Raw genomic sequence first — 27,532 nt, 5'->3', positions numbered from 1 at the left:
TAAATATCAGGAATGGGACAAAAACCTAACCTAACCTGTCATCATTAAACCTTGCATTAAACTGAAAAAGTTGACAGGCAACAATGACTAAATCCAAGGAGGGAAAAAGGTATTTCGGACATTCACGAGTTTCAGGACATTCACGTTACAAAAACAGGTTTCGTTAATAAAAAACGGTAAATAAAAAAAGCAAGTCTTTTCAACTGAAAGTAAGAAGCAACATTAATTCTTACAATGAACAGAAATTATTCCACATATGATAAGGGTTGTCGCATCTTCAATACCTCGGTCTGAAAGCTGAAGTTTTTTAGCGCCTTTAAAAATAGCTTCTTATTGTTCTAATTAAATAGCCCTTATGTTTCAGGAGTCTTTCTTAGATAATTGGGATGGGAATTAAAATTTTAGCGTAAACAGCATGGTACTGAGGAGGGGGCAACCCCTCTCACATATGCAATAATTTCTGTTCGTTTTAAGTTTTAATGTGATTCTTGCTTTCAGTTGAAAAAACTTGTTTTGTATTTTTCATTTAATTTCTGGTCGTTTTTTAAATAATGCCACGAAATCCGGCTACGTTTCATTAAAAAATTGTCACTTTTCCTGCCTATCTCGAGTGACTACGATCCAGTTTTACCACAACGTTCAGGTTTAGAAGACATGTCACAGCTACACATGTAAAAAATGATTTTTTTTATTGTTCAATGAGGAGGGTAGTAACTTTCCTTATAATATTTCAACAATGGCAACTTAAATGGTGTATTTTTTGATGTGTGCTAAGACATCATTTTCAAATCACATGCAACTGAATGACGAGAGTTGGAATAGTGCGTAGTTCAACTGCGAGATGTAGTCTCCTCTGATGGTAAAGCTGGAAAAAAAGCCGAACTTATCAAACTCACCATCATCCACCCAAAAGCTTGTTTACAGTACACTACTGTCGTCTGAAGCAACTCATTGTTGACAGCCCTAGTAAAAGCAAAGTCCACTACTTAATTTATGTTTGTTTGATGCGTGTGCATTGCTTATTTATGTATTCTGTGATGTTTTTGAATTTAGTCGTGTAACGTCCATGGTAAATAGTAACTTTTCTTCGTTGTCGCTTGAAGAAAAATGTCTTATTGAAGACTTAAGAAAGGAAAAAACCGTCTTTAATTCTTAACCACTTGGCGCATCGCCCCTCCCCCCTATCTGGTGAAAGAGCACATGCATATATGATCCCGGGATCGAAACAGCGGCTGCTACACGTTATGTAAATTATTACTTCAGAATAAGCGTGTGCGTATGCTCAGCGATCTAAGATGGATAAACTTTCGGTTTCTTAACCAGTTCTTTAATAACCAGCTTTGTCCAGCTTTAATGTGTCTTATAACATTATTAAAGCTATAATTTGTCTAAATTTTATTTGGTTGTAGCAGGCTATTAAAACCAAGAAAGGACAGAGCTCCTTATTTTCGTTCTTTGGCTCAGTGCAAACTGTAAAAAGCAACAGAAAGTAGAACAAGAAGAAGAAGGAAGTGGAAAGGGATTTGATTCCCATCTACGCCTTCTTATGGTAAAACAAAAGCAGAGAGTGAAGACAACCTTAAAAATAAAAGCAGCTCAACCTTGACCACAATAATTAACAAACATGATCAAATTGATTGTCTGGTCTCACCTGTGGCTCGTATTTGTGATGGTCCCTTTCACCAAAGAGACTTGGTTTTCATTTAGACAAACTGAAAAAATTCGGAACAGAATTTTCTGGATTTTCAGACATCTTTAAAATGCATTTAGGTTTGTGTTTTTCACAAGTTTTCCAACGCCCCTTTCCCCAAAGATGATTTTTGAGGAGGGGGAATTGTCAGGGCAATCAAGCCAGTGTAGAAATTTTATAGGCTCAAAATTGAAATAAATAATCTAACATTTAGAATTATTTTATAGTTTTTGAAATTGTATTTATATTAAAATAAAGTAAAGGTCGTAGTTGTATATCCAGTTTTGAGGGAAGTACACGACTTCGAAGTCCTACTACGGAGAGAGGCTATGGGGTTTGATCCCTCCCCCGGAATGTTTTTACGACTCGTAGCATCCTAGATGCATACCAGATGTATGGTTCTGCGCATAATATATCCCATTAAATTTTAATTTTACGTCATTTTTCCACTGCCACGAATAATATGGAGAAAAAAAATATGAAGACGAGGTTTTTACTACCCTCATCGACTTGACCCACGCCTCATAGTAACTGGAGGTTGATAAACCTCATAGTAATATAGTAACTGGACGTTGCTGCGTGACATACTTAATCTACAGTTCTCGGAAACCATAAAGAAAAGCGGCCAGAAGAGAAACATAAAAGTATATCCTTCGACATATCTGCACGGCAGAACCACCCTTGGAAATGAAAATTTATATCATTAACTTTATATTATTTTATATCCATAGGTAGTCTTGTAAAATTACCGTAAAATAAAAACTCGGTAAGTAAAATTTGTAATATTGGTAATATGAGGTACTCCCTAGGAAATACAGGGTAACGTTTGTGCTTTAGAGTTGCCCCGTAGCTTCAAGACCAGTTGAGCATTTCTTTTTAAGCATCACTTTCGCCTTTTAATGAAGTTTTTTAGTGATTCTGTATTTTCCTGTGCATAAAAAAGGTATTGCTGTTTCATCTACTTTCGTCAATTTAATTAACAGTCTAGTTTATCCCTTCGATAGTCTTGTGCCTGGAGTAGTGCCTCAACACTCGGGCAGTGACTGATTTTGGACATACCTTTTGAAAAAAAAAAAAAAAACAAAAAAAAAAACATTATTTGGAAGTAAAATCACAGTAGCAGTTTTTCTCTTCATTTAAACCTAGGAAATGTTACCCTAACAGCCCTGCCTATTTAAACTGCCGTATTCAGCTGCATTTTTCGTAACATATACATCTTTTTTCTCATTTATTTATAAAAGCGTCAAATACAAGTAGAAAAGTGGTTTGTAAAAATTTTATGACTTATTAACTAAGCACTGGATCCTAATATCAGAACATTCAGCCACTTTCATAGTTATTAACACAGTTTTCAATAGGATCTGCAGGCAAATCTAGCTCCTCTTCTTCAGACTCAGGTGACTGTGCCTGTTCCGATGCCACCCCCCCAAAAAAAAACAAGTCCTAGATATGGCCCTGATATCAGATGTTCCACCTTCCCTTCGTCTCTCCTTAAGAACTAATTCTGTATTTACCTGTAGATTCTTTCAAAACAACTGCTGAAACACAAGGGCCGTTAAACTAGGAATAGAATTTCTTAAAGACACTGTAGTTAGTAGCAGCTCATTCAGAAGCAAATGGTTGAAAAGTAGGCTAAATCTTAAAAAAAGGGTGTTGGAACTTTCTATTTCCAATTGATTGAGTCCCCTCCAAAGTTTGTTGAACCACCCCTTCAACATGAAGTGCCTCTAGGAAAAAATAAATGAACGAATATTACTCTATTGAATCCTTACGGGTCTTTACTATAGGCAAGGCTATACGCTTGCCTCTGAATTAAACAGGAGAGTAGAAATTTCAATCTCCCTTCTAGTGAAGATGCGGAATTATCCAGGGGGAAATTAGGGAGGATTATCAGCAAGGGAGGGGGAATATTCTTTGGGGGGGGGGGAACGCCGGCCCCCTGGAGAATGACAGGAGGAACACAAGATTTCTTTGAAATGTGAAATAAAATTGAGGATATTGATTTTGCTTTGGCCCTCAACTTCGTCGAAAATTCAGAGCGTTTAGTCCTTTTTGATGAAGCAACTTTAGTTTCCGACGAAAATGTCTTTCCACATTCTTTTGAGAAGGCAATTAAAATTGATAATCCATAAAGAGACCTTGGTTTAAATAGAGATACTGGGGATATTTCTATAAACCCAACTTACAATAACTTAAAATTAACAGCTACGAGTAACATTTCTCTTCAGTCTAAATAAAGATTTTCTGACCATACTTCTAATAAAAATTAGGTGAGTAGACAACCTAAGTCAATCACTAAGCAGAGGGTTCTTGCCCAATCTAATTGGTGAATGGTCTTTCATTTTTTATGCCTTAGTTTTTCGGTTTCTTTGATTCAGTCTTGATTAATTACTAATTTAAAAATAAATAAATAAATTCTGTCTGATTAATTACTTCAAAAGGTTGGTTTTACTTCTTTTTTTTTGCGCAGTGAAGACGACCGGGCGGAGATCTTTGACAAAATATCTATTCTTTCATTTTTGCTTCTTTTCTGTTCATTGGCTGACATTACTCTTGTTTTTCTCGGCTATTTAATCTTATCATGTTTTCTTGTTTGTCATACGTCCATGCTGCTTGTAGCCTTTCTGTCTTTAACAGCTCAAAAAATAAACATAATTTTGTTTCATCTAATACTTCACCATTTTAAAACTATATTACCTGTACTATAATACATTTTATCGTTGTGATAACAAGAGACTAGAGTCAGACAGACATCTTTTTAAACCGGGGAATACAGCTCAACACAAAACAATATCATATCAAAACCTGTTTCTGCCACCCTCTTCGCACTTTTGTGCTGTGAAAATAGCTAGGCGTTGTAAAAAGTGTAAGATACCGGTAAAGTACGTAAATTACCGATAAAATAGGTAAATTACGAAAAAATGTAAAATTCTAATTTTAAGGGGGCTCGTAAAATTACTGTAAAATATATATAATGCCGAATTTCACAATCACCAATTTTACCAGTTAAAACACTATCCATAGGGTATCTGATAATTTTCACTTTGCTGCGTTTTGACTTGACAAGTGCCAAAGTTTTTGTTTCCTTCATAATTAAAGTTTTGTTTTAACATGCATACAGCAAAAATACATTGGCATATTTTTATCTGAACAACCATGTCCACACAAGGTGAAAGATCTTTTAGACCATTCATCCTCTAGGACGACTAGGTTAGCAGCTCAGTTTATGGAAATGAAAATAAAGAGCAACATTAAGACTTTAAAAAAAAACTATCTTACATATTTGCAAGCTGCTACCCATTCAACGTTTTAATATGCGCTACGATTTGACTAGTACTTTTCTTACGCATTTTAGGTCACACAAAATATTCCATTGGTAAAAACTGACTTTGAACTGAATATTTTATTCTTTCTAGCAAACATGAACAAATAAATCCTTTCATTCTTGAATCAATAGGATGGAAAGAATTAATCTTTTATCTCATTGTCCATGTCTTAAAGCAGTCATTCTTGAAGCATTGAGAAAAAAGCCGAGCTTCAACGTAAAACTCCAAGGGCGAGGAGGTGACAATAGCTTTATATATGTCTCAGTACCGCTCTTTACTTTCATTTGAAAAATATTTGATTCACCAGATTGCTCAATAAGACAATCCTAAGTAAAAAAAAAAATCTAATTTCCAGAAATTCGCTATACCACAGATACCAAAGCTGTCAATTTGGAAATTAAAAAAAAAACAGACACGCCGAATTAACTACACGAAGACACTACCAAAAGAAGTTGATAGAAAAAGTTTATTGAACATGATTTTATTACTAGCAACTAACAAAGTAAGATAGAACACACACACCAGGGGACTATGATAAATAAAATCCTCCAGGGTAACCATTGATTAAAATAGAGCAAAGAATAAGTTAAAATGCTTATCAAAACAGGTTATTTGAGCCAAACTTAAAAGTCTTTCTAAAAATGATCACACTTCGAAAGTCAGATGTTTTTGCTGTATTCCAAATGCTATTTTGTCTTAAATATATGTGTAGTTCAAATCTAAGAAAGAATATATAGAAAAATTTGCAGAGATGTATAGTATTTATTGAGCAGTTATGTTATTTGGCACTGCAGTGTAATGAATGCCTCAAAGCGTATGCATTAATAAGACACCGGTTAAATCAGTAAATAAACAACTGTTGATTTCAGGGTTGCCTGAATATTTTTCAAAGAAAATCTGCAAGCCGGCCAATAGAACACTGAAACATTCCAGTCATGAACAAAGCTTAGTTTTCACAAAAACATGAATTTGGCCACATGTACTTCATTTGCCCAGTTTTTGAAGCTTAATCTAATAACTAAAATGTCATTCCTCTGTTTAACTTTTTCTATAAAGAAAAGTTTAAGACTAGGACTAAGACTCAAAACAGTGTTAAGGTGACAAACCTGAATAATTTCTTGGTTATATATATATGTTTATTAGCTGCTTTTCTTCTCAATCTACAAAGACTTTTGGAAAACTATATTCAAATTCTCAACCTACTCAGCATGGTGCAGTGATGAAAATGCAGTAACGAAGTTCCTGCATAGCGAAAAAAGATTACAAACATACCTACACACAAGGGGGATAGAGATTTTGCCTAAAATTTTTATAGGAACCCCAACCCTATTCCAGAAAAAAAAGACAGAACCACAGGCCGAAAACAATAGAAATATAATTATACGAGATTAGAGCTTGTTCATTTTACGTTGCAAGCCTTTTCTTCCAGTGACATATTTTTGACCCCTGCTTTATATTCTTATATCTCTCTATATATTCTTTCATATTCTTGAAAAAGAACAACAATTTGAGATTTGCCCTCATTGGCTGTAACTATGCTAACAACTAACTTTGTAAATAAATTAACAGTAATATATAGTAAAAATGTAAAGACAAAATTACTTATTTCTGTGAAGTTTTACTGTAAAAATGTAAAGACAAAATTACTTATTTCTGTGAAGTTTTACTGTAAAAATGTTAGGAAATTAAGATAGTAAATTTTGGGAAATATTAATTCTTAAGAACCATCTATGCAAATTATTAATCGAAAAGGACAGGGCGGTGATAAAATTCTCTTTATATGATCTTGGAGGGCGGATTCAATGCATATAGGCATTAGGCTGTACGGCCTAGTCATATATGACTAGCAATTAGCCCACCGCATGCATAGCCATATAGCCATCAGGGGCTACGCCACCAGCCTTTTAATCACCAATACACCAGAATATTCATAGCCTGCCTTTGAAGTAGTATATGCATTAGCCCAAATCAGGCCAATTTGTGTATCTGTAAAACAGGTATTTACGCATAAATCTACCCTATTCAAAGAGGCTAAATCACTGGAGACCCAGTATTTTTAAATACTTAGTTTCTGGCTTTGAAAAATTTGAAATAGATAATGAAAGCCAGGCCACTTTATTAGTAACATAATCAGATACAAAAGATATTTGTCTATATAAACTAAATAATGTATATATATAACTGAATGTTCTTGCAGCTTTAAGCCAACACATCTACACAACACAATTCTTCAGCCACGGCAGGCGTACCCTTAGCCATGAATTCAACAAAATGCCTTTCAGGTAAGATTACTTCTCATCTACACGGCAAAATTTAAGAAGTTGAAAACTCTATCAAGAACATTCTATGCTTGTTAAGTCAGATGATACAGGAAAACTTTACAAAAAACTGTTAAACAGCTTTACTCAAGCACTTACTTAATAGGGGAGGGGTCCCAAAAATCGAAACATTTTATTCATAATGTTCAATTATTTCATAAAAGCCTATTTAAAGTGTTATTCTGATAATTATAATCCTCAGAATACACCCACCCCTATAGATACTTGCGTAAGTGTATGATTTACTTTAAAAAAAAAAACAACCAAGGGGAAAAAAGTAGACATTTGCACATGTTTTGAAGAACTACAAGAATTTAGCCGTATTGCAACTGTGAATGAAATACATTACTAAGCGACAACACACATCTAGCGCTAACTGTGGCATATATATACCAAATGTTCCATAAATAGAAGACACAGTTTTAACATATGACCCGTTTCTCATGCCAAACCAATCAAATGCAAAGGCAGACAAAGAAAATTGTCAAAAAAATAGGCTACTTAGTGTGATTGTAATGTAGCAACAATTTAGCGGAAGAAGAGCTTCTTTTTTCGATACCATTTTTTTACGCTAGAAAGTGTATTTAAATAGATTTGAGAACGGTGTGAATAAACCAGCTTTAGAACCATAGCAGCCAATGCTCTTTTGCATTTGCAGAATGAATCCTTATCATTTGAAAACTTCTTCATTAGATTGATTTGGCTTGAGAAGATCGCACATACCAAAGAAACGAGGGAGAACACAGTGCCAATTTATTGACTTAATACCAAGAAACGGAGATCAGCACCGCCGGTACGGACTGTAAAGTCTAATGCCGTATCCTTTACCTTTTTACCTTTTTTTATAAATGAACTCTTGTAATTACCAAAAACAAACAGACATAAGATACGATAAATTTGACATAGTTGTTTTCCTTTTGCAAGAACTAGAAAGATAATGAACGCTGATGTTTAGCAACGAGGGCGTCAAGCAATCGGATTTTTGCTTTTGCATGCTTATACTGATGGTAGATCTCATCCTGAGAAACAGGACTGACAGCGAAGCGATCAAGAATGAATGATTCAGCTTCACCCATGAGACGACGCAGACGGCGCTTTTCTTGGCGAGCCTCACTCAGACGACTTATTAGCTCATGCCTGAAAAAGAAAGGTGATTCAATCTAGAGTTAAGTTAAGGAGTTGAGTCATTCAATCTCGTGATGTGGTTGAGTACTTTCCTTTATTGTAGAGGTTTTCCTAGAATGTGCAGAAACAACTTATAATTTTTTTAACAGAATGTTTGCATGTTTTTCTATACGTAATGTTCTGCCCAATGAGTGATATATGATTTCTGGGCGTGTGCGTGGTGTGGTTGAGAGGCATATCATCCATGGACTACTGAGAACCACAATCTGGATGCTCTGACATACAATGACCTTTATTTGAGTTTTTAATAGATATGTTTTATGAACCCTTGCTTCATCTTATAACATCAGTATAACATTTTAGGTTACGAATGTATATAATTTATTTGGAGCGTTCCATGCAAGCTCAGGTATTGGACTTCTTGTTTTACTTTTTTTTCGCGAAGTGCCTCTTCACTTTTATATACAATGCTCATTAGCTGGAAAGACAACAATATATAATGAGCACTCCAGAAGTAACAGATCAGGCTGATTTTCTTTGTCATAAATTTTTCTTTGGAAATTTTTTTTTGTCATGCCATGACAGCAACTGCTTATTTCATGCCTAGAACCTTTAAAGGACAATTCAGAATGGGACCAAAACCACAAAACTTTTTCAGACACAATCTGGATTTTCTGTTTGAACTGCTTAACGATCTAATAGTCAATGAAAATGATGTTTCTATAACATTTAATATCAAAATTGATTTTTATCAAGATCCTCCTCTGGAGGATCTTTATCCTTTATCCTTATATTATCTTTGCATTCGGGTACTTATGCAGGATTCCGTTCTAGAAAGGGAACGTTGCCAACTTAAAAAAAGCATCACAAACAGGCGACCATATGCAAAAAAAAATCTGACTATAGTAGGACAGAATTTAAAAGTCTTAAGGTATCTTTGTTTGAGGGGTTCCAAAGGAGGTTTTTATAGCAGAAACCCCTGAATCAGGTTAGGAGGAGCATTCACCAGAGTGGAGGCCTCGGGTACCTGAAGGTTACAAGGATTTGTAGAAGCGGTGCCATTTGCATAAGGCTAGGACAGTCGCATTCAATTTTTTTTCAGCCTTTTTTTAAGGATTCTGTTCCTTTAAAGAGTGATTACAACTGTTGTGACCTTACAACAACTTAGTTATGTTTCTATATATCATTAAGCATAGCTGTGCGCAGATTCATGATTTATAGTGAGTGTGTGAAGATTTTTCCGAGGAAGAGGAAGATCTAAAAAACGAAATATAGGTGTACTTACAATGGAAGTGCATGAAAGCTTTCTCCAAAGTCAAACTTTTGCCTCTTTATGTCTGCGGTTTCATCCTTTTCTGAAAGGCTTTCATCAGACTGATGGAAGGACGAACGTTGACTCGAAGATGAACTCTTTGGCCAAGTATTGTCATTGTCAAATTCTAGTAGTTGGTGTTCAAGTATAGGGACCAAATCAGCATTTTCATTGTTCTGATTCTGTAAAATACCACAAGTAATAGTTATAACAAAGTTAATTATTAAAGGTAATACTACAGATGCGCATAAAAAAATTCTAATTTTGGAAGATGTGTAATTTTCTAATATAGTGAAAATGAAACCTGATTCCTTGAACTGTTTAATTGAAACTTAACAATACTACACATATCTTTAGAACATTGAAAAAATAGGGAATTTAGTTTCTAATGAGAAAGAATTGCATACGCAGTTATGCCGTAATTCGTAGTAGCTAGCACAAAACAAAGAAAAATAATAACAAGAAAAAAAAACATGGATGAAAAATCCACAAAAACTAAGCTTAAAACATGTGGCACTTAATAGCCGAAGCAAGCTAACTTTTTTTTGAAGGTATAGTTGCTTTGGGAATCAACAAATTGGCAAAGTTGAATTTTTACGGACGAACAGCGTTATCCTAGCCTAGGTAAATTTGGTGTAGGAAAAGAAAACAGTAATGGCTATAGATTTTTGCAACTTTGTAGGCATAACAACCTAGTTATAACCAATACGGTGTTTGGTCATAAAATAGCCCATAAGTTGACATGGTATTCACGTGATGGTAAGACAGCAAACCTTGCTGATTATGTTATTGTAAACCAAAGACTAGCAGGATCAATACAAGATACTAGGGTGTATAGGAGTGCTGTTATTGCTGTTAAAAGTAAAGATCACCATCTAGTAGTGTCTAAGGTTAATTTAAAGCTGAAATTTCGGATGGGTAACTACCTCCCGGAATGTTATGATGTTGGTAGACTCCAGGATGAAAATTTGAGAAAAAACTTCCAGGAACAGTTGAATACTAAACTTGAGAGTTTAAAATTTGACAATGTGGAAGATGGATGGAAACATTTTGGAAAAACAATTTGTGGAGTTGCTGATGGTGTCTTAAGCAAGAGTGCTAAGACTGCAACTAGGAATATTAGTGAAAAAGCTTTAGGTTTAATAGAGAGTAAAAGGGGTTTGTACAAGAATTATCTGAGTGATAGGTCGTATGAAAACAAAAGGAATATAAAGAAAGTGGAGAAAGCATTAAAATATGAACTAACGAGATGTGAAGTGGAGGCCTTGGATAAAATTGCTGAGGTAAAATATACTGGCATGTTAATAAATTGAAAGGGAGTAGTCAATCCGGACAAGACCCAGTTAAAGATAGAAATGGGGCCACAATTAGTGATAAGGAAAAAGTTAAAGAAAGATGGGTGGAACATTTTGAGAATGTGCTAAACCGAGATACAGTTGCAGGGAAAGATGTAGATGAAAATGAAAAAGTTTTTTATACCTTGGATGTGAAGGAAGATATGTTTAGAGAGGAAGAATTAGCGACAGCACTAAAAGGATTAAAAAATAATAAGGCTCCAGGTGCTGATAGTGTGATAAATGAGTTTCTTAAATATGGTGGCTCTGAGGTTAAGAATAAGCTATTGAAGATTATGAACATGATTTTTGAAAAAGGGGAAGTACCTAATGATCTTAGGAAAGCCTTAACTAAGCCACTGTATAAGAAAGGTGACAAGAGTGAGTGTCGTTTATCGAGGCATTAGTCTGGTCTCTGTAGGTAGCAAATTACTGAGTAATATGATACTTTTTAAAGAAGAACAAAGTTTTATGATACTTTTTAAAGGGCTGTAGTGCAGTGCAGTTTTAGAAAAGGCAGAGGATGTGTCGACCAAGTTTTCACTCTTAGGTAAATAATTGAGAAGTATTTTCGTTGTCAAACACCTTTGGTCCTCAGTTTTATCGATTATGAGCAAGCTTTCGATTCTGTTGACAGAAGAGCGTTAGCGAAAGTCTTATCCTTGTATGGTATACCCGAAAAATACATTAAAGTGATTTGTGCTATGTACGAGAATAATAGTGCTGCGGTTAAGGTAGGAAATAAGGTTAGCAACTGGTTTTGTATTAAATCAGGAGTTAAGTTAATCATTTAAACATTTAAATCATTAATGGTTTTGTATTTTGTAATACTTTAATACTTAGTAATACGTTACTTTTAAGAATGAGAGATGCTGTAGATTAAGTTACAAGAGAAGAACAGTGTGGTTTTAGAAAGGGTGGAGGTGCGTCGACAAGATTTTCACTCCTAGATTAATAATTGAGAAGTGCTTGAGCTATCAAAAACCATTGGTCCTCAATTTTACAGATTATGAAGAAGCATTTGATTCAGTTAAGAGAAGAGCTCTACCAGACGTCCTACCATTGTATGGTATACCAGGTGAAAACATTGAAGTGATTAGTGTTATGTACGAGAATGAAATTACTGGGATTAAGGTGGGAAATGACGTTAGAAGCTGGTTTTGTATTAAATCAGGAGTTAAGCAGGTTGTGTTCTATCCCCCTTTATATGGATTATTTTAATGGACTTCGTCTTAAGGAGCACAAGAAAGGCAATTGGAGACCACGGAAATGGTGAGGAAAAACGCTCCTGGAATTAGATTATGCTGATGATTTAAGCATATTAGATGAAACTGGGAGCGAAATGAATGAATTTTTAGAGGCTTTGCTTCAGGGTGCACGAATAGGCTTGAAAATTAAAGTGAAGAAGGCTAAGTCACGAAGGCTAGGAATAAGTGAAGATGAAAAGGCGACGCTGGGTAACGAAAAGATTGATTAGGTTGGCAGCTTCACTTACCTTTTTAGTATTATTAGTAAAGACGGTGGGAGCAGTGAAGATGTTAAGAGTAGAATAGCTAAGGCTCAGGGTATTTTTACACATTTAAAAAAGTTAGAAAGAATAGAAAGATAAGTCTGCAAACCAAGATTAGAATATTGGAAGCTACAGTGATGACGGTGGTCAAATATGGCTCTGAAGCATGGGCGCTCCGAAAAGCAGATGAAAATTTAGTAGATTTTTTCCAGAGAAATTGCCTACGGATTGTTCTGGGTACCCGGCTGACTGACCGCATTTCAAACAGTAGGTTGTACGAAAAATGCAGTTCAATCCCACTTTCCAGGGCTATAATGAAAGAAAGGTTGAGATGGCTAGGCCACGTTCTGCGGATGAAGGATGACAGATTGCCAAAGATTGGGGGAAATTTACTTTATTGTCTTTACTACATTGACGAAGTGCATTGATTGAAAGAGTCTACATGATTGGTATCAGTCCCTTAAATTACGACTATTTCCAGAACTGAATCAACATTAACGATGCTCAATTTTTTCTTATTATCTCCAATTTTGAATGGAGGAAAACAGCAAATTTAGCCTCTAAAATACTAGAGGCTAATACATAAAAAGGGTTAGCATTGTAGTTCCTTCTGCACTCATAGTTACATAAGCTGCCTATAATTCTTTGTTATCCCTTGTTTTGGACAGAAAATAAACAAGTAATGAAGAACCGTTAATGCTAATGACAAACGAGTACTGAAATACACTCTACGTAGAATTGTCGGCACATAGTTTATCCTCTTAAAATGGCAATTACGCAGAATTTAGCTTTATTTGTCCCTGACAAGTTATTCTTTCATGTACGTCCATGGCTTTTCATGTCAATGAATCTATTCACCCTGCAACACCTGTCACAGCTGTTCCTAGTTTTGGCACCGCCCAAGGAAAAATTCATTACAATACCCTTCTCCAGACTCAAATACAAGCAAACAAAACAATCAAAGTAAAAAACATGATCGAAGTGTGCGACACATCCCCCCCCCCGTCCACAGCCCCCAAACTGCCACGGCACCCCATACAACATGCCCCATTCCCCCTCCCTTGAATGGCTCTTGCACCCATCAGGCTAGGCTTTGAATTCATAAGTTGTTAACCCTTGTTTAGCTGACCAGAGCCACTACCAACAGTACTGCCTCAAAGAGGTGTATGCAAAAAAAAAAATCAGTCCGCCTGAATACCGAAAAAATCTTAGACAGTAAACATGGTACATATCCCATTCGTAACACAGAAGTCAATTCATAGGTGCGTACAACGTGGCAGGTTAATTTTTTTTTGTAATTGAAACTGAAGAACTTACCACGCCAGACCTGATGATAAGTCTTTTTAAAAGACGGTATCGATCATACAGAGGTTTAACCATTTCTTTGTCATTCCTCAGCAAAGGGCGTCCATGTGTAGTTTCAAGGTGAAGCAAAGCGGTTTGAAGTCTCTCCTTCTCATCTACGAGCTGCTCTCGCGTCATTAAGTCGCAAGAACTTGGAATGTTTAAAGATGCTCTTCTCTCATCCAAGTGCTAAAAGAGACAAAGTAAATACATCACAAACTAATAGTAAACTGCTATGCTAACGGACACAGACGCATCTCAATCTTTGTGCATATCATTTTTCTTCTTTTTTTACAAATATTTAGGAGCCAGATGATTTCATTCGTGAAAAGACATGCTTCAATTAGGAATAGCCCAATCTTACTAACCAAGTACGGAGAATAGTCTTGTTCTATGAAAGAAGACTTTCTTAAAACACTCATTATCGAAATTGTAGTTTCTTGAAATAAACTTTTTTGGTATTGAAGGCCAGTCACAAAACTAATCAACAGGACTCTTCTACAGAAAAGGAATACTTCACTCGAATGAAATCAGTTACAAGACAAAATACTATTGGCCTCAACTGCAAACCTCGGATGTGAAAAAATGTCAACTTCTGAGGTGAAAAAAACAAAACTTTAGAACTATTCCATTGGTGAGAAATATAAACAACACACAGGAAAGAATAAAAATGTCTAGTTTCAAGGGAAGAAACTAGACAGTATGTAATGAATTTCGAAGAGCTTGTACGAGTTTTCCATAGAATAATATTTCATTTTTGAAACTAAATTTTGGCAATGTTTGAGTTGCAGTATTTCACGCAATATAAAACCCGACTATAGAAGAAGGATTAACCAAATTTCGGCTAAAATGTCACATACTAGGTGCGCATGCAAAGCCCACCATGTTAATAACGTCGATGAATTATTTATCACCAGAAGTTAAAGTTTCTTGGAATCCATGTTTTACATTTATCAGGACAGAGTAATAGAGCAAGCATAATCTTGTAAAATTACACTGTGGCTGGAATATAGACGTCATCGTTATCATACAAGTTAATTTGCAGCTTATAATGTACATTTTCCGCTTGGATCGAAAGATCTTTAAACTATTTGCGGAACTTGAGTTGTAAACTGCTAGATTGGACATAATATACTTTGAGTGTAATTTACTTTGAATTTAAACTTAATTAAAACTGGAAATCAAACAGTTTCTTAAATACCTCCAATCGTTACAATATAACCAATAATCATGTTTATGCGTGTGATCCGAGGCCGTAAAAAAACAAAAAACAAAACAACTACAAAATGGATTTTGATCAAGGAAACCGAGATAGTAAAAGTCCAAAATATTCGTACCAAGAGTTTTCTTCGGTACAACTAAGGGGGATTAGATTCAAGTCAAACAAACAAAAGTACGCTCTAACAATAAATACCCCCCCCCCGTCAATACTAATGGGTAAAACTATTTTTGAACAAGGTAGTTTGTAGGCTGTTTTACAAAAGAAACATGAAACTAGTCCTAAACTACATCTTGACTCCAACAGGAGTTTTCAAATGGAATTAGTATACAACTTTAACTTTTAATTACTGAGCTAGTACGCGCTTTGCACCCACTTGCACGAGAAGTCATAATAACGGCAACCAAAGCAAATACATTTTAAAGATCCAGATACAGCTAGTCTAGATAAAATAAACTCTTACTATAAAAATTGATAGTTTAATATGTTGCATTTTTAAGAAAGTGTGTTTAAAGATTAAATCCCCCCCCCCCACATACACACAGAAAAATCAGCTCTCTACTTTTTTCGGTTACATATCAATATAGTCCTTTTTGAGTTAAAATGTCAATTCCCAGGGTAAAATGATGTAAATCAAACTCTGCTATGGGACTATCTCTTTTGATGTAACTTTTGATCTTCTATAACTTGGATCACGACTCAATCTCAACATGGTGTACACCCTGATTATGAAAGACTTTTATTGGAAGTTCATATAATTAATACCATGAATTTTGGATACCCAAATTTCTTTAGCGACACATTCCTATCCTAAAATACCAAATCTGAATAGTGTAATTTTGCCAAGTTCGAAATTTCGTTAGTCTATATGATATCTGGTCGGGTTGTAGTAATCACGCAAAGGCAATATTTTAGCCAAACTATTGTCACACCAGTTAATTAAAAAAAGCGATATTTCCAGTGTACTCCATGTTATTCGTTAATTTCGATGGTCTCCATGGAAATAAAAAATATACATGTAAATTCAAATGGTAGAGGTTTATGGAGCTCAACTCCGACTCCTCTTATACCAAACGATTTCAGCAATTAATAATAAATAATAATCAGGGTTTATACATACAATTACATCAATCACCGAGTTCCTTTAATGTCAAAAAAGAAAAAATTATAGAAAAGCCTGTTAATGAGGAAAGGCGGACATTGCTTCCCAGTGTTTTAGTATCACTATGGACCTACATGGACAACTCATATGGTGATGACAAGATTTTAGAAGACTATCTGAAAGTATAGCACGGACTATTACTCCGCCCTTCATAAATGCCATTTCTAAATATCCCAAAATAAAAATTTCTTATGAGCAAAATGTTAAATGTTACTGTTCTGTCGGAGAATCATGACTATGCAAGTCTTTTATGCTGGTTAAAAACACAAAAAGGAAGACAAATCTGAGTTTTTTCTAAAGGACGGCCTCCGAAAGAAGGACGTCTGGTAACCCCGAGCTAGTCTTTTCCCAGTCTAGCAATGAATATCCGCTATGAATAGTGAATCATGAAATCACGGTTGAAAATTCAACGTGCTAACGTGCTAAAGTCACTAATATTACGAACTGGGTATAATATTGGCTCGATATTCGCATAGTTTTGATTTTATCCATGATTTTTATCATGCATGACTTGTTCATGCAATTGAACTTTTCAGAAGATACAGTATAAGAGTATGAACAGAAAAGTTATTCCGTATCTATTCACATTTAGATGTCACATTTTGACATTCATCTCAGTTTACTTGAAAAAACAAATTTACCGTTCAAAAACTAGTTATATTTCGACAATAATTTGGAAACACTGTAGCTTACAGGTCTAATAAATTGTCCTTTTGCTATATCTTGGAAACTTTAAAGATGCCTTGCATAAAGGCAGAAACACTGGCAGAGTTGCCACTTGAGTAGCTAAATAAAGAAAATCGTTATCAGGAAAATTACGTTTGGAGAGAAAAACCAGAGGCTGATGATTGCAAAGTAGGAATATTCTTTACCCGATAATTTTACATGCTGATAATCATTTGTAGCCAAATCACTGCACAGTTTGAAAAAAGTTCTTAAGGCGCATGCAAAACAAGTTAGGAGAAAATGATCAAACCAAGCAGAAACGGATAATCCGGCATAGAACAGATAAAAAAGATAAAATAAAAGAAAGCTAAAAATCTACCTCTTTGATTTTTCGTACAGTATCCTCTAAGTTGGGTCCAGAGCCACGTCGTCTACGAAAAGACTGTTTATCAGCAAACATAGCTGTCATCTTCTTATTCTCAAACACTTGAAAAAAAAGTATATTCTCAAACACTTTAAATAAATAATTTTTTAATTCAAACATCGCTTCTTTTTATGATTAAAATTAAAATATATAGATATATACAAACAAAGGATAAAACTTTTGGTTAAAAAGGTGAAACACAGACTTAAGTATTTCGGCTTCACTTCCGGAATTCTTCATCAACCAAAAAAAAATAAGACAACTAAAACTTCAATAAAAATGACATCAAAGAAAACACTCTAGACATAAAGGAAAATGATGAGAGAACACATTTGAAAAACTAGTGGTTGTTTTAAAAAAGTTCGATACAGTTCCTTATGGGGAGAATACATAGAACTTTATCAGAAGTTAGTTTCATCGCATTTGTGCTGCAATGCTTTGTGAAGTGAAAGACATGGATAAGTTGCCTTAGATCTGGAAGATGCAGCCAGACGATAGAATTGTAAAATATAGTACTGGTAGTTAATAAATTAAGGGGGGAGCAGTCGATCTGGATTTGTCCTATATGAAGATAGGAACGGGGCCACATTAGTGATAAGGAAAGATTCAAACAAATATGGGCGGAACATTTTGAGAATATGCTAAACCAAGACAGAGTAGCTAAGAAAAGAAATAAAGGAAAATAAAAAAGTTTGTAATACCTTGGATGTGAAGGAAGATTTGTTTTGTGAGGAAGAATTCGGGAAAGTGCTAAAAGAATAAAAAAAATATAATAAGGGCCAAGGTGTCGATAGTGTGGTAACTGAGATTCTTAAAGACGGTGGCTCTGAGGTTAGAAATAAATAGCTGAAGATTACAAAAGTGACTTTTCAAAAAGAAGAAGTATCTATCGATTTCAGGAAACCCCAGATTAAACCACTGCATAAGAAAGGTGATAAGAGTGAGTAAGGTAATTATTGAGGCACTAGCCTAGTCTCTGTAGGTAGGAAACTACTTAGTTATACGATACTTTTAAGAATGAGAGATGCTGTAGATTAAGGTACAAGAGAAGAACAGTGTGGTTTTAGAAAGGGTAGAGAATGCGTCGACAAAATTTTCACTCTTAGATTAATAATGGAGAAGTGCTCGAGCTATCAAACACCATTGGTCCTCAATTTTACAGATTATGAACAAGCATTTGATTCAGTTAAGAGAAAAGCTCTACCAGACGTCCTACCATTGCATGGTATACCAGGTGAAAACATTGAAGTGATTAGTGTTATGTACGAGAATGAAATTACTCGGATTAAGGTGGGAAATGACGTTAGAAGCTGGTTTTGTATTAATTCGGGAGTTAAGCAGGGTTACGTTCTATCCCCATTTATATGGATCATTTTGATGGCCTCCAGAACACGGAGTCAAATGGGAAAGTAAAACTCTCGTGGTCTTAAAGCATGCTGATGATTTAAGCATCCTAAATGAAAATGTTAGCAAAATGAATGAACTTTTAGAGGTTTTGCGAGTTCGGAGGAGCAAGAATATGTTTGAAAAGTAACATTAAGAAAACTAAGTCAAAAAGACTAGGAATAAATGAAGGTGAAAAGGTGATGTTTGGTAAGCAAAAGATCGCTCAAATGGCCACCTTCACTTACCTAGGTAGTATTATTAGTAAAGATGGCGAATACTGTGAAGATAGTAAAAAATAGAATAGGTATTTTTTCCCAGTTGAAAAAAGTTTGGAAGCATAAGAAGATAAATCTGCGAACCAAGATTAGAATATTGGGAACTGCAGTGATGAGATTGGTCAATTATGGTTTTGAAGCATGGGCGCTCTGAAAAGCGGATGAAGATTTGCTAGATGTTTTCCACGGAAATTACCTACGGATTGTTCTGGGTACCCGGCGGACTGATCGTATTTCAAACAGTAGGTTGTGCGAAAAGTGCGGTTCAATCCCGCTTTCTAGGGCTATAATGAGAGAAAGGTTGAGATGGCTTGGGCACGTTTTGCGGATGAAGGATGACAGATTGCCGAAGATTGACATTTTCGGCCATCCATCAAGTCCTTTTCAACCAGCTGTCAAAGGTCAAATGAAATGCAGGTCGTCCCCGAATGGGGTTGGAGGATATCGTAAGGAAAGATTTATGGGAAATGAAAGCTTCCTGAGAGGGAGCCATTGAATAGACTGGATTAGAGGAGGAGTCTCTGTAGCACTTTTGGCCTCAGGCGTCTTGGTACTTTAGTGTGTTGTTGGTAGTAGTAGTTTTGTCACCGCAAGGAGTTACTTAGAACAAAATAATTATTGTAGTTTCTCAGATACGAGTTCTTTCGTTTTTTTGGCGTATATCGTGTTTTCAACTTTTCATTTTGTTTTCTTTCATGTTTTAGCTTTTTAGCCTAGTTTGCTCTAGTTTTTTCTCTTGAAAGGCTTTCAAACTTGAAGCAGCATTTTTTGTTTATTTTTCACTGTCTTAACTAAAATTATTGTCCACTACTTATGTATCTATATATTTTTATTTTATTAATAAGTTGAAACTAAAGTATGACATATGTTCAGTTATCCCGAAGAAATCAAAGTCAGCGATAACTGAAGTCAAATTATTTACAATATTTACCAAAAACAACCATCTCATAAAAATATGTAAATTGTTCAATATAACAATGATTTGACGCTCTTTTTTCTTCTACTCTTTGGTAAAACATACATATCATTTGCAACTGAAAATTATTATAACTGATTTTATAACACACACACTAAAAAGACGAAAATAAAAATAATAAAGCATCTCAAAGGACACCCGAGCTACAGTAAATTAAAAGGCGTCATGTGACGTTTATTGTCATATTGAATTTAGCAACCTATAGTTGCAATATCAACAGGGCTTATCGATTGGCTTAGTGAGTTTTGCATATCTTGTTTTGTTAGAAGTCTCGTTTTTTTCAAAAATATTATCGTTTCTCACTTGCTGAAATAGTTTGAAAATTCAGCTTCTGATACCAAAACTGTTTTTGTTTTGTCTTTGTCAAGGCCGTACCTAACGGTTAGGGGTTTGAGTCCTCACCCCCGAAATGTTTGTCTGACTCGTAAAAGCAAAAAAAATGCATATAAACAAATTTTGGATGCGTTTTCAAATTCATTTTGTCCCCCCCCCCCCGCCAATGAACAAGATCCTGGATATGGTCCTGATTTTTTTTTTAGTACTTCATCAAGAAATTAAAGTGGCGATTGGATTAATCTACAATGCTTTAGCATTAAACCTGACATTTCACAGCAATTTTTAACTAATCAGCATTTTTTTGGTTTTCAAAAATTATTTTAGGCCAAAAATCCATTCTAGACAAAGCAAGTTCAGGTTAGGTTAAGTGGCGTCACTTGGAGGGGACAGTAGCCCCCTAGAATTTGAAAAATGCATCTCTTGGTACTTTCTTTGTAAAGCACCTTTTGCAGAATTTCAAGAAAGCTGCTCTCTCCATTTAAATTTTCAAAAATAAATTTTGTGCCACGACCTATGTTTGGTGAACACCTATGTTAGGTTAGTCATGTCTTATAAAGAAATTCAGTGTGCACAAACGATATGTGACTACTAAGAGCAAAAAAAAAATATAAATTAATTTGTATTGTCTTTTCTATTACTCTTAAATCATAAAAAATTTAGGATTACTTTTCGTGACTAACATTAATCTCATAAAAACGCAAATTGATCTAACAGAGCTCTATCTAAAAAATTACAGACAATTATTAAAGCAGGAAATGATGACATGTTCTATGCTGTGTTATGTTTATTGCTAGAAGCCAGATGAGATAGGGTTCAAACTAAAAAATAGCAGTAAACTAATTAGACCTGAAAATGATGAGTTGGACATATACTGTGCGGTAATGTGTTTATTTCTGTAAGTCAATATGTTCCTGAAAAAAAAAGTTTTCTGTCCAAAAAAAATATAGGAAACTCATCAGATCAGAAAACAATGACTAGGGAAAGTCCAGGGCTGCTCTTTGTTTATTCCTGGAAGACAGAACACTAGCTAGAATAGTGTCTGAACCAAAAATTTACAGAAAACGAATTAGACAAGAAATGATGAAATCGGCTTATCCTTCAGATAGAGCAGATGACAAACCTAGGACGGATAAAATAAAGTTCCTTAAGAGCCATTAATGTAGCATAAGGCGTCGAAACGACGTTTTATACAGCTGGGTCTTTTTCACAGGGACAGGTAGCCTAACCTTGCGCCAGCAGGAATCGAAAACCACGCCCCGTATTGGTAAACAGACCCTCAATCCACTGTGCTACCACAGCAGATACCACTTGCAGATAAGGGCTGTTTTATCAAAAGGCAATCATTACAGTTGGTTCATCATCAGCACCTGACGATTTGCTTCTTTTCTGGGATGCAGCCAACGAAAGAGGTATAGTAAGAGCTCAAGTACTTAGTTTTTCTTTTTTTCAAATTGAGCTGAAGAAGATTCGACAAGCTAGGAATTGTCCTGTGGTGGCGCAGTGGATTTGACCTTAGCTTGGTAATACGGGACCCAGAGATTGAATCACGCTGCAGGAATGCACTGCAGGGCCGACGCAGGGACCTTAGTAGTCAAGAAGCGTCGTTAATTCTTAAATAAAAAATAAAATAATAAACAAGCTAGGAATTACTCCGTGATAAAACAAGAATTCTCAAGACAAAGTAAGCGTCAGAAGACCTACACTAAACTTCGTTGGATTGAGTCATTAAAAAACAAGCCTCTAAAGAAGTTCTAACTAACCCACAGGTTTTGAGAGAGAGGCCAAATTAACTACCCCAAATTAGGCGACAATGAATGGATAAAAATGTTCCAAAACTTGGGCTTGTGATTGGCCAAAACTTGGCTTTGGGATGGGCGGGATCCTAAGAAAATACTCTGTGTCATCAATTAGCTCCCACCTCTGGTTTAGTGTTACCGCTTTAGCAATCTGTTCATACAATTAGATTTATATGCCATTCACTGAAACTCAGTCCTCTGAAACCAAGACTCATTATATACATTTTTCACTTTCTATATTGCTACAGGCTTCAGCATATCGACTGTTGAAAACTGACGAGCTCTTTCAAGTCTCCATTTCTATATTCTGATCCAAAAGTCAAGTACTACCATTCCTCACATCGTCATTTCGAAATAAAAAAAAAGGATCCAGTACCTTCTTTTTATGGTGAGTTATCTGAAGTCCCTTTGGGGGCTCTACTCTTCGATCACATTTGAAGACATAATTTACTTCATATAAAGAAATGGAGAATATCCGTGGTTAAGGAAAATATAGTTCAATACATCTAGCTCACGGAATGCGTGATGTAATTGTGTGTCCTTGTAATAGTCAAATTCATACTCACAGGTGTTCTCTATTGAAATCATAGAAAAAGAGGAAACAAATTTATTTACGCAAGGAGGTAGAAACCTTATTGTCACTATACAACAAGTGTACAGCAATGTACCCACGTAGTGAAGCTGCATCCGTCTACAACACGCAATACAATTGAATTTCATTAGAGCCAAGGTAAATCGCTACAATTCGAATCCTCTCAGTTTGTCACAATGTTTCCTATGACTATTGGAAAGCGCAAGTTCCAAGAGAAATAACAATGACCCCTATCAGTTGGCAAGCATACACACTCGGAAATATTTGGCAAAATTACTGACATTTAACGCTGCTCAAGAAAATCTAAATAAACGAAGGAGAACAATGGTTCAATCGAAATAGCACGTGTACAGAATTGAAACTTCGTCAGTCAAAACATATCGATAAAATCTTCGTGATAAGATGGGAAGATGGGAAGAAAGTGGCTAACGAATAATCTACATATATGAACAGTGCGTACATATGAATCTTTCAAGAGCCAAAACTGGCCAAATTCATATTTAGTGTTCTAAATTTTCTGTTCAAGAACTTGATTGACTCTTAACTGTGCATAACTATAAGGAAATCCTTCCAAAAAATAAGAAACAGAGCAAAAAAATTAAAATAAAAACTTGATTTCCTTCGACCGCTAAATAACTGATTTAAAGGCCAGCTTTACTAAGGCCATACTAAACTACACTCAAAAACACTTACCCTAATCATAGAGTAGTAACTCTCAGGATATTGGACAATTCCTAGAACCACCAATATGTGCGTTAAACTCAGAACCAGCAAACACTTTTATGATTTAATTTTCTCTACTGTTTGCTTTTTATGAATTATGTCACATACAAACACAAATATTTTCCCATACATTGGTCCAAAAAGTGAAATTGACAGTAAGAGGCCGAAGGCCATGTTAAACTTTTTCACTAAAATAGAAGGTGGTTGAATATGATACATAAAACGATACACAAAATGCCCTTTTTTGCTCTGTTTTTTGCTTCGCTGTTTATTGACTGAGTGATAAAGTCACTTGCAGTCAACCGAAGCAGTACCAGAACTGCCATTAAGTTCGTACCTTTCAACTCCGTTTTGGCTTCTTCAATGGCAGTTAAATACTTTTTAGTAGCTTCATCACTCATCTTTTGACGATAAGATGGTGGGAAGCCGTACTTTCCCTTGAACGATTCTTCAAATTGTCGAACCTTCTCATAGTTCCTGAAATTAAAGAAAAGAATAGTAATAGCTCCTTCAAATAATGATTTTTGAATTTATTTTTCGCCAGTTTTCTTATCTATCTGAAAGCTTTACCTACCACTTTTAATGTTCATTTGTAAACCATGACTCGTATGGCTTTTATGATTTAAATATACTATATTACTATACTAAGCAGCAGAGATAAATTCCCTGGCGAGGATAGACTGGATGTAAAAGACTAGAGCTGTTCAAGGGGGTAAGACGGTTTTCGGTGTCCGCTGTGTCATAAGCTCCTTCCTCCGTCCCTGTTCCCGGAGGGGAAATTCTGCCTACGTGGCCTCAGGATGGGGTTTTCACGAGTTTTCTTAGACAGAACTGTGACTGCAAACAGCACCAAAGGCTGACCATGAAGAGACCCGCCTCTTGAGGAAATTATTATAGTATAGAAGAGAAAACAGCATTGCGCTGGATTTTGATTAATGTATAATTCTTATAGGTTTTGTCTGTATTCCTTAAATTTTGGGGCTAAATAGCCTCTTCTTAGCTAGTGTATTTATTATTTGCTCCCTCCCCATTACCGTAATAGGCTTGACATTGCTTGTGAAGGTCGTCTTGTTGATCGGATTACGTCAACAAGAACGGAAAGCCATGCAGTGACCAAAATGAGCCTAGGCTTGGACAGATACTCTGATCAACTGGAGGTCTCTGGGACTTCTTGCTACCCGGTTCTAAGCCGGCTGAAGGACTTGTCTAGACTTGAAAAGAAGTTGCTACTCACTGACCTGCACTGGTGCTTTGCTTTTCTCGAGATCATAAACTTTCAAGTGATTTAAATAATATGAAAATCTCACCATAGAGAGTAGGAAATTGAAAGACAACCATCATATTGCCATTTTGACTGACAAAATCCGACGTTTTGATCAAAACTTGTTAGGAGTTTCAGACACTCAACACGAAATTAGATGATATTAGTATTTATTTACTTAGGTAGGAATGATAGGCTACATAGGCTCATGTACAAATAAGGAAGCTTTTGAATCTTGCTTCCTCGACACAGCTCAAGACCTTCGAAGGGAAGGTCCTCGAACTCAGGTTTTCTTCAAGTCGACTCAAATTCGAGCCAAATCCTTATTCAAAACCATACTGACGTTAACTTTGTGCAACAACTTATCTGAATAACGACAATTGTATACATACACCTTTTGTCCTTCACACTGTCATAATGAGCCTTTTTATTTGCGCCTTTAGCAACTCAAAGATATAAAAAATGTTGTAAATTCTTTCAAAGCAGTTTAAAAAATGTTGTAAATTCTTGTGTAATGTAATTTAATTCTGTTTAAAAAAAAAAAAATCTACTTTTGTCGTAAAATAATGTGCAAGCATGTAGTTGACTGGGATTTACAGCCGGAGAGTATGCAAACTTTAAAGCATAAATTAGTTTCTGATTTCTCAATGCCATTGCATATTTCTTGATTTGGCACACCCTTCGACGCGGAAAACTTAATTAATACGTAAAAAATTCTAAAGAAAACACGTTGATTGGGCAGTCGCAACGTATCAAAGGATAAACAGTCAAAAATTATCCAGGGCAAAGAAATTTTAGCTTCGGTAAATATAAAATTAGATAAGGAAATAAAAAGAAGAAAAAAAAAACAGCAAATCCGTGAAACTTAAGCAAATCCATGTGCAGCAAGTTTTTTTCTTTATAGAGAACTAGGGTTCAATCCTTTAAATTCCTTAAGATCCAAGCAAACCAAAAGAAAATATAAACGGATTACCTAAACACTTTCAAAAGGTTTATTGTGCGGCTCAAGTCCCCGTGTGCTGTTTCAGGGATAGTTCCGACCCCCTCCCCCATACCTCACAAGGTACCACTGATGCAAAGGTTAAGCTTAAGCATTTCAAACCAAGAAAAGGCAAAGAAGCAAGTGAAACTGCGGCTATTAAAATAATGCGGAATATTTTGGCTTGTGTTGTTTGAAATCTAAATAGAGCTGAATTGTTCCACAATCGGATTATTCAAACCATTAACTAAAGACTAAATAAAGGTGAATGTTACGTGAAAACAGGAAATCTAACTGACAAGTGTTATTGCTCTCTAGACAAGTGTTTATTTGCTTTCTTTCCCACGGATGATCGTATCAAATAAAATCGTCCAAAAAGATCGCGATAGGGCTCATTCAAATGGAGAGTAAAAGTTATATTTCTCTTTTCAAGCGACTAAAAAGATTGGAGGGCAACTAACCCCTTTTCCCCCATATTCATCCAATCAAAATGTTGAGATATCCAATTTGTCCAGCATAGTTGAAAGATCAAATGACTATGCCTCTGGCATAGCTATTTCCCCATTTTGTGCCAGGGAGAGATTTTCAGTTATAATAAAACTTTTATCATCAGAAAATGTGAACTTGTTTTTCGTTTAAGAGGAGACAAATTTTTTTTTAAAGTTCAGGGAAAGGCGACCCCAAAAATATTCTGGAACACCTGCTCGGAAAACGATAAAAATGAGTTCAAAGGAAATATCACTGGAGTAATTTAGCCGCTTTGTGAGTTCCTTGTGATGCCACCCAATTTAATTGACAGATTCTCGACAGCTTTCGATGATAGCTAGTCCCCTGGGAGAATTTGATAATTGGCCCTTTTTCTTTTAGACAGTCAGCCGAGGCTCGACGATGAGCCTTGCAAGATGATTTCAAGGTATCGTATAGTTTTAAGAGGATAATGCCTTAAAACATCACCCTACCCCGTCCATTATAGAATCTTTAAGCTTGTGTGGACTAACTATATATAACTGATTGAGTGGTCTTGGCATAACCTCGTAAAGCTTGGATAAGAGATCAGAATTCAACAACAGAAAGCACCTACTTTCCCAGAAATCTCAGAATAACCATTAGACCTTTATTTAGAAACCTTCAAAAGAAAATATTAATTTTGAATTTCCCATTAAACAGAGCAGGATTTTCTTTTTAAAATGCAGCAAAGGGTATGAAGTATTTTGGGTATGAAGGGAAAATATGAAGTATAAAGGTATGAAGTATAAAGGGTATGAAAAACGTTAACAATCAGCTTGAAGAAATATCATTTGAGCAATTCGGTAGCTTCAGGATTTCCTGTGGTACTAAGCACTTTGATTGGAAACCTTGCCGATACAGGGGAGGTAGAATTCAATTGCCTTTTCATTCAAATTTCATAGTCAAACCACAGATTATCAATAGCTCTAGACAGTGGCTAGTCACCTGGGAAAATTCGATAATTCTTTGTCTTTGAGACGGTTCGGCGACGCCGAGGCTCGGAAAATGATTTAAGGTATCGAATACCCTTAAGGGCAAACTATATTAAAAATCGACACATTTTTATAGTATCTTTGTTTACGTGTTGGATATAAAAGTAACCAGCTGTGTCTCAAGCTGCTTTCTATTTGCATATTTCAGTATGAAATTTTCAATAAAGAAAACTGAATAACCTCAGAAAATTATTAAATTGGAGCTAGATTTGAACACAGATTTAATAGAAATGGACCTGAAACGTCAAAATAAAAACAAATAAAAACAAACAAAAACAA

At 35.4% G+C, this 27,532-nt stretch overlaps 1 protein-coding gene across 5 annotated transcripts in view; it reads right to left on the bottom strand.

Annotated features, from left to right (window-relative positions):
• Positions 1–5,468: 5,468 nt before the first annotated feature.
• The window catches only part of LOC136031865 (protein FAM13B-like), an 82,996-nt gene continuing 60,932 nt past the window's right edge, over positions 5,469–27,532 (bottom strand). For all 5 annotated transcript variants that reach the window (XM_065711797.1, XM_065711795.1, XM_065711796.1 and 2 more), the window contains 5 exons: positions 23,852–23,991; positions 17,386–17,492; positions 13,933–14,148; positions 9,745–9,953; positions 5,469–8,471 (listed from right to left, as the gene is read on the bottom strand). In XM_065711797.1, coding sequence (XP_065567869.1) covers positions 8,261–8,471; positions 9,745–9,953; positions 13,933–14,148; positions 17,386–17,492; positions 23,852–23,991 — 883 coding nt within the window. In that variant the 3' untranslated portion in view covers positions 5,469–8,260. The remainder of the gene's footprint in view (positions 8,472–9,744; positions 9,954–13,932; positions 14,149–17,385; positions 17,493–23,851; positions 23,992–27,532) is intronic.

The sequence above is a fragment of the Artemia franciscana genome, chromosome 10 (genome assembly GCF_032884065.1).
Source record: "Artemia franciscana chromosome 10, ASM3288406v1, whole genome shotgun sequence".
Classification (NCBI taxonomy): Eukaryota; Metazoa; Arthropoda; class Branchiopoda; order Anostraca; family Artemiidae; genus Artemia; species Artemia franciscana.
This window is presented reverse-complemented; position numbering and strand designations above follow the sequence as displayed.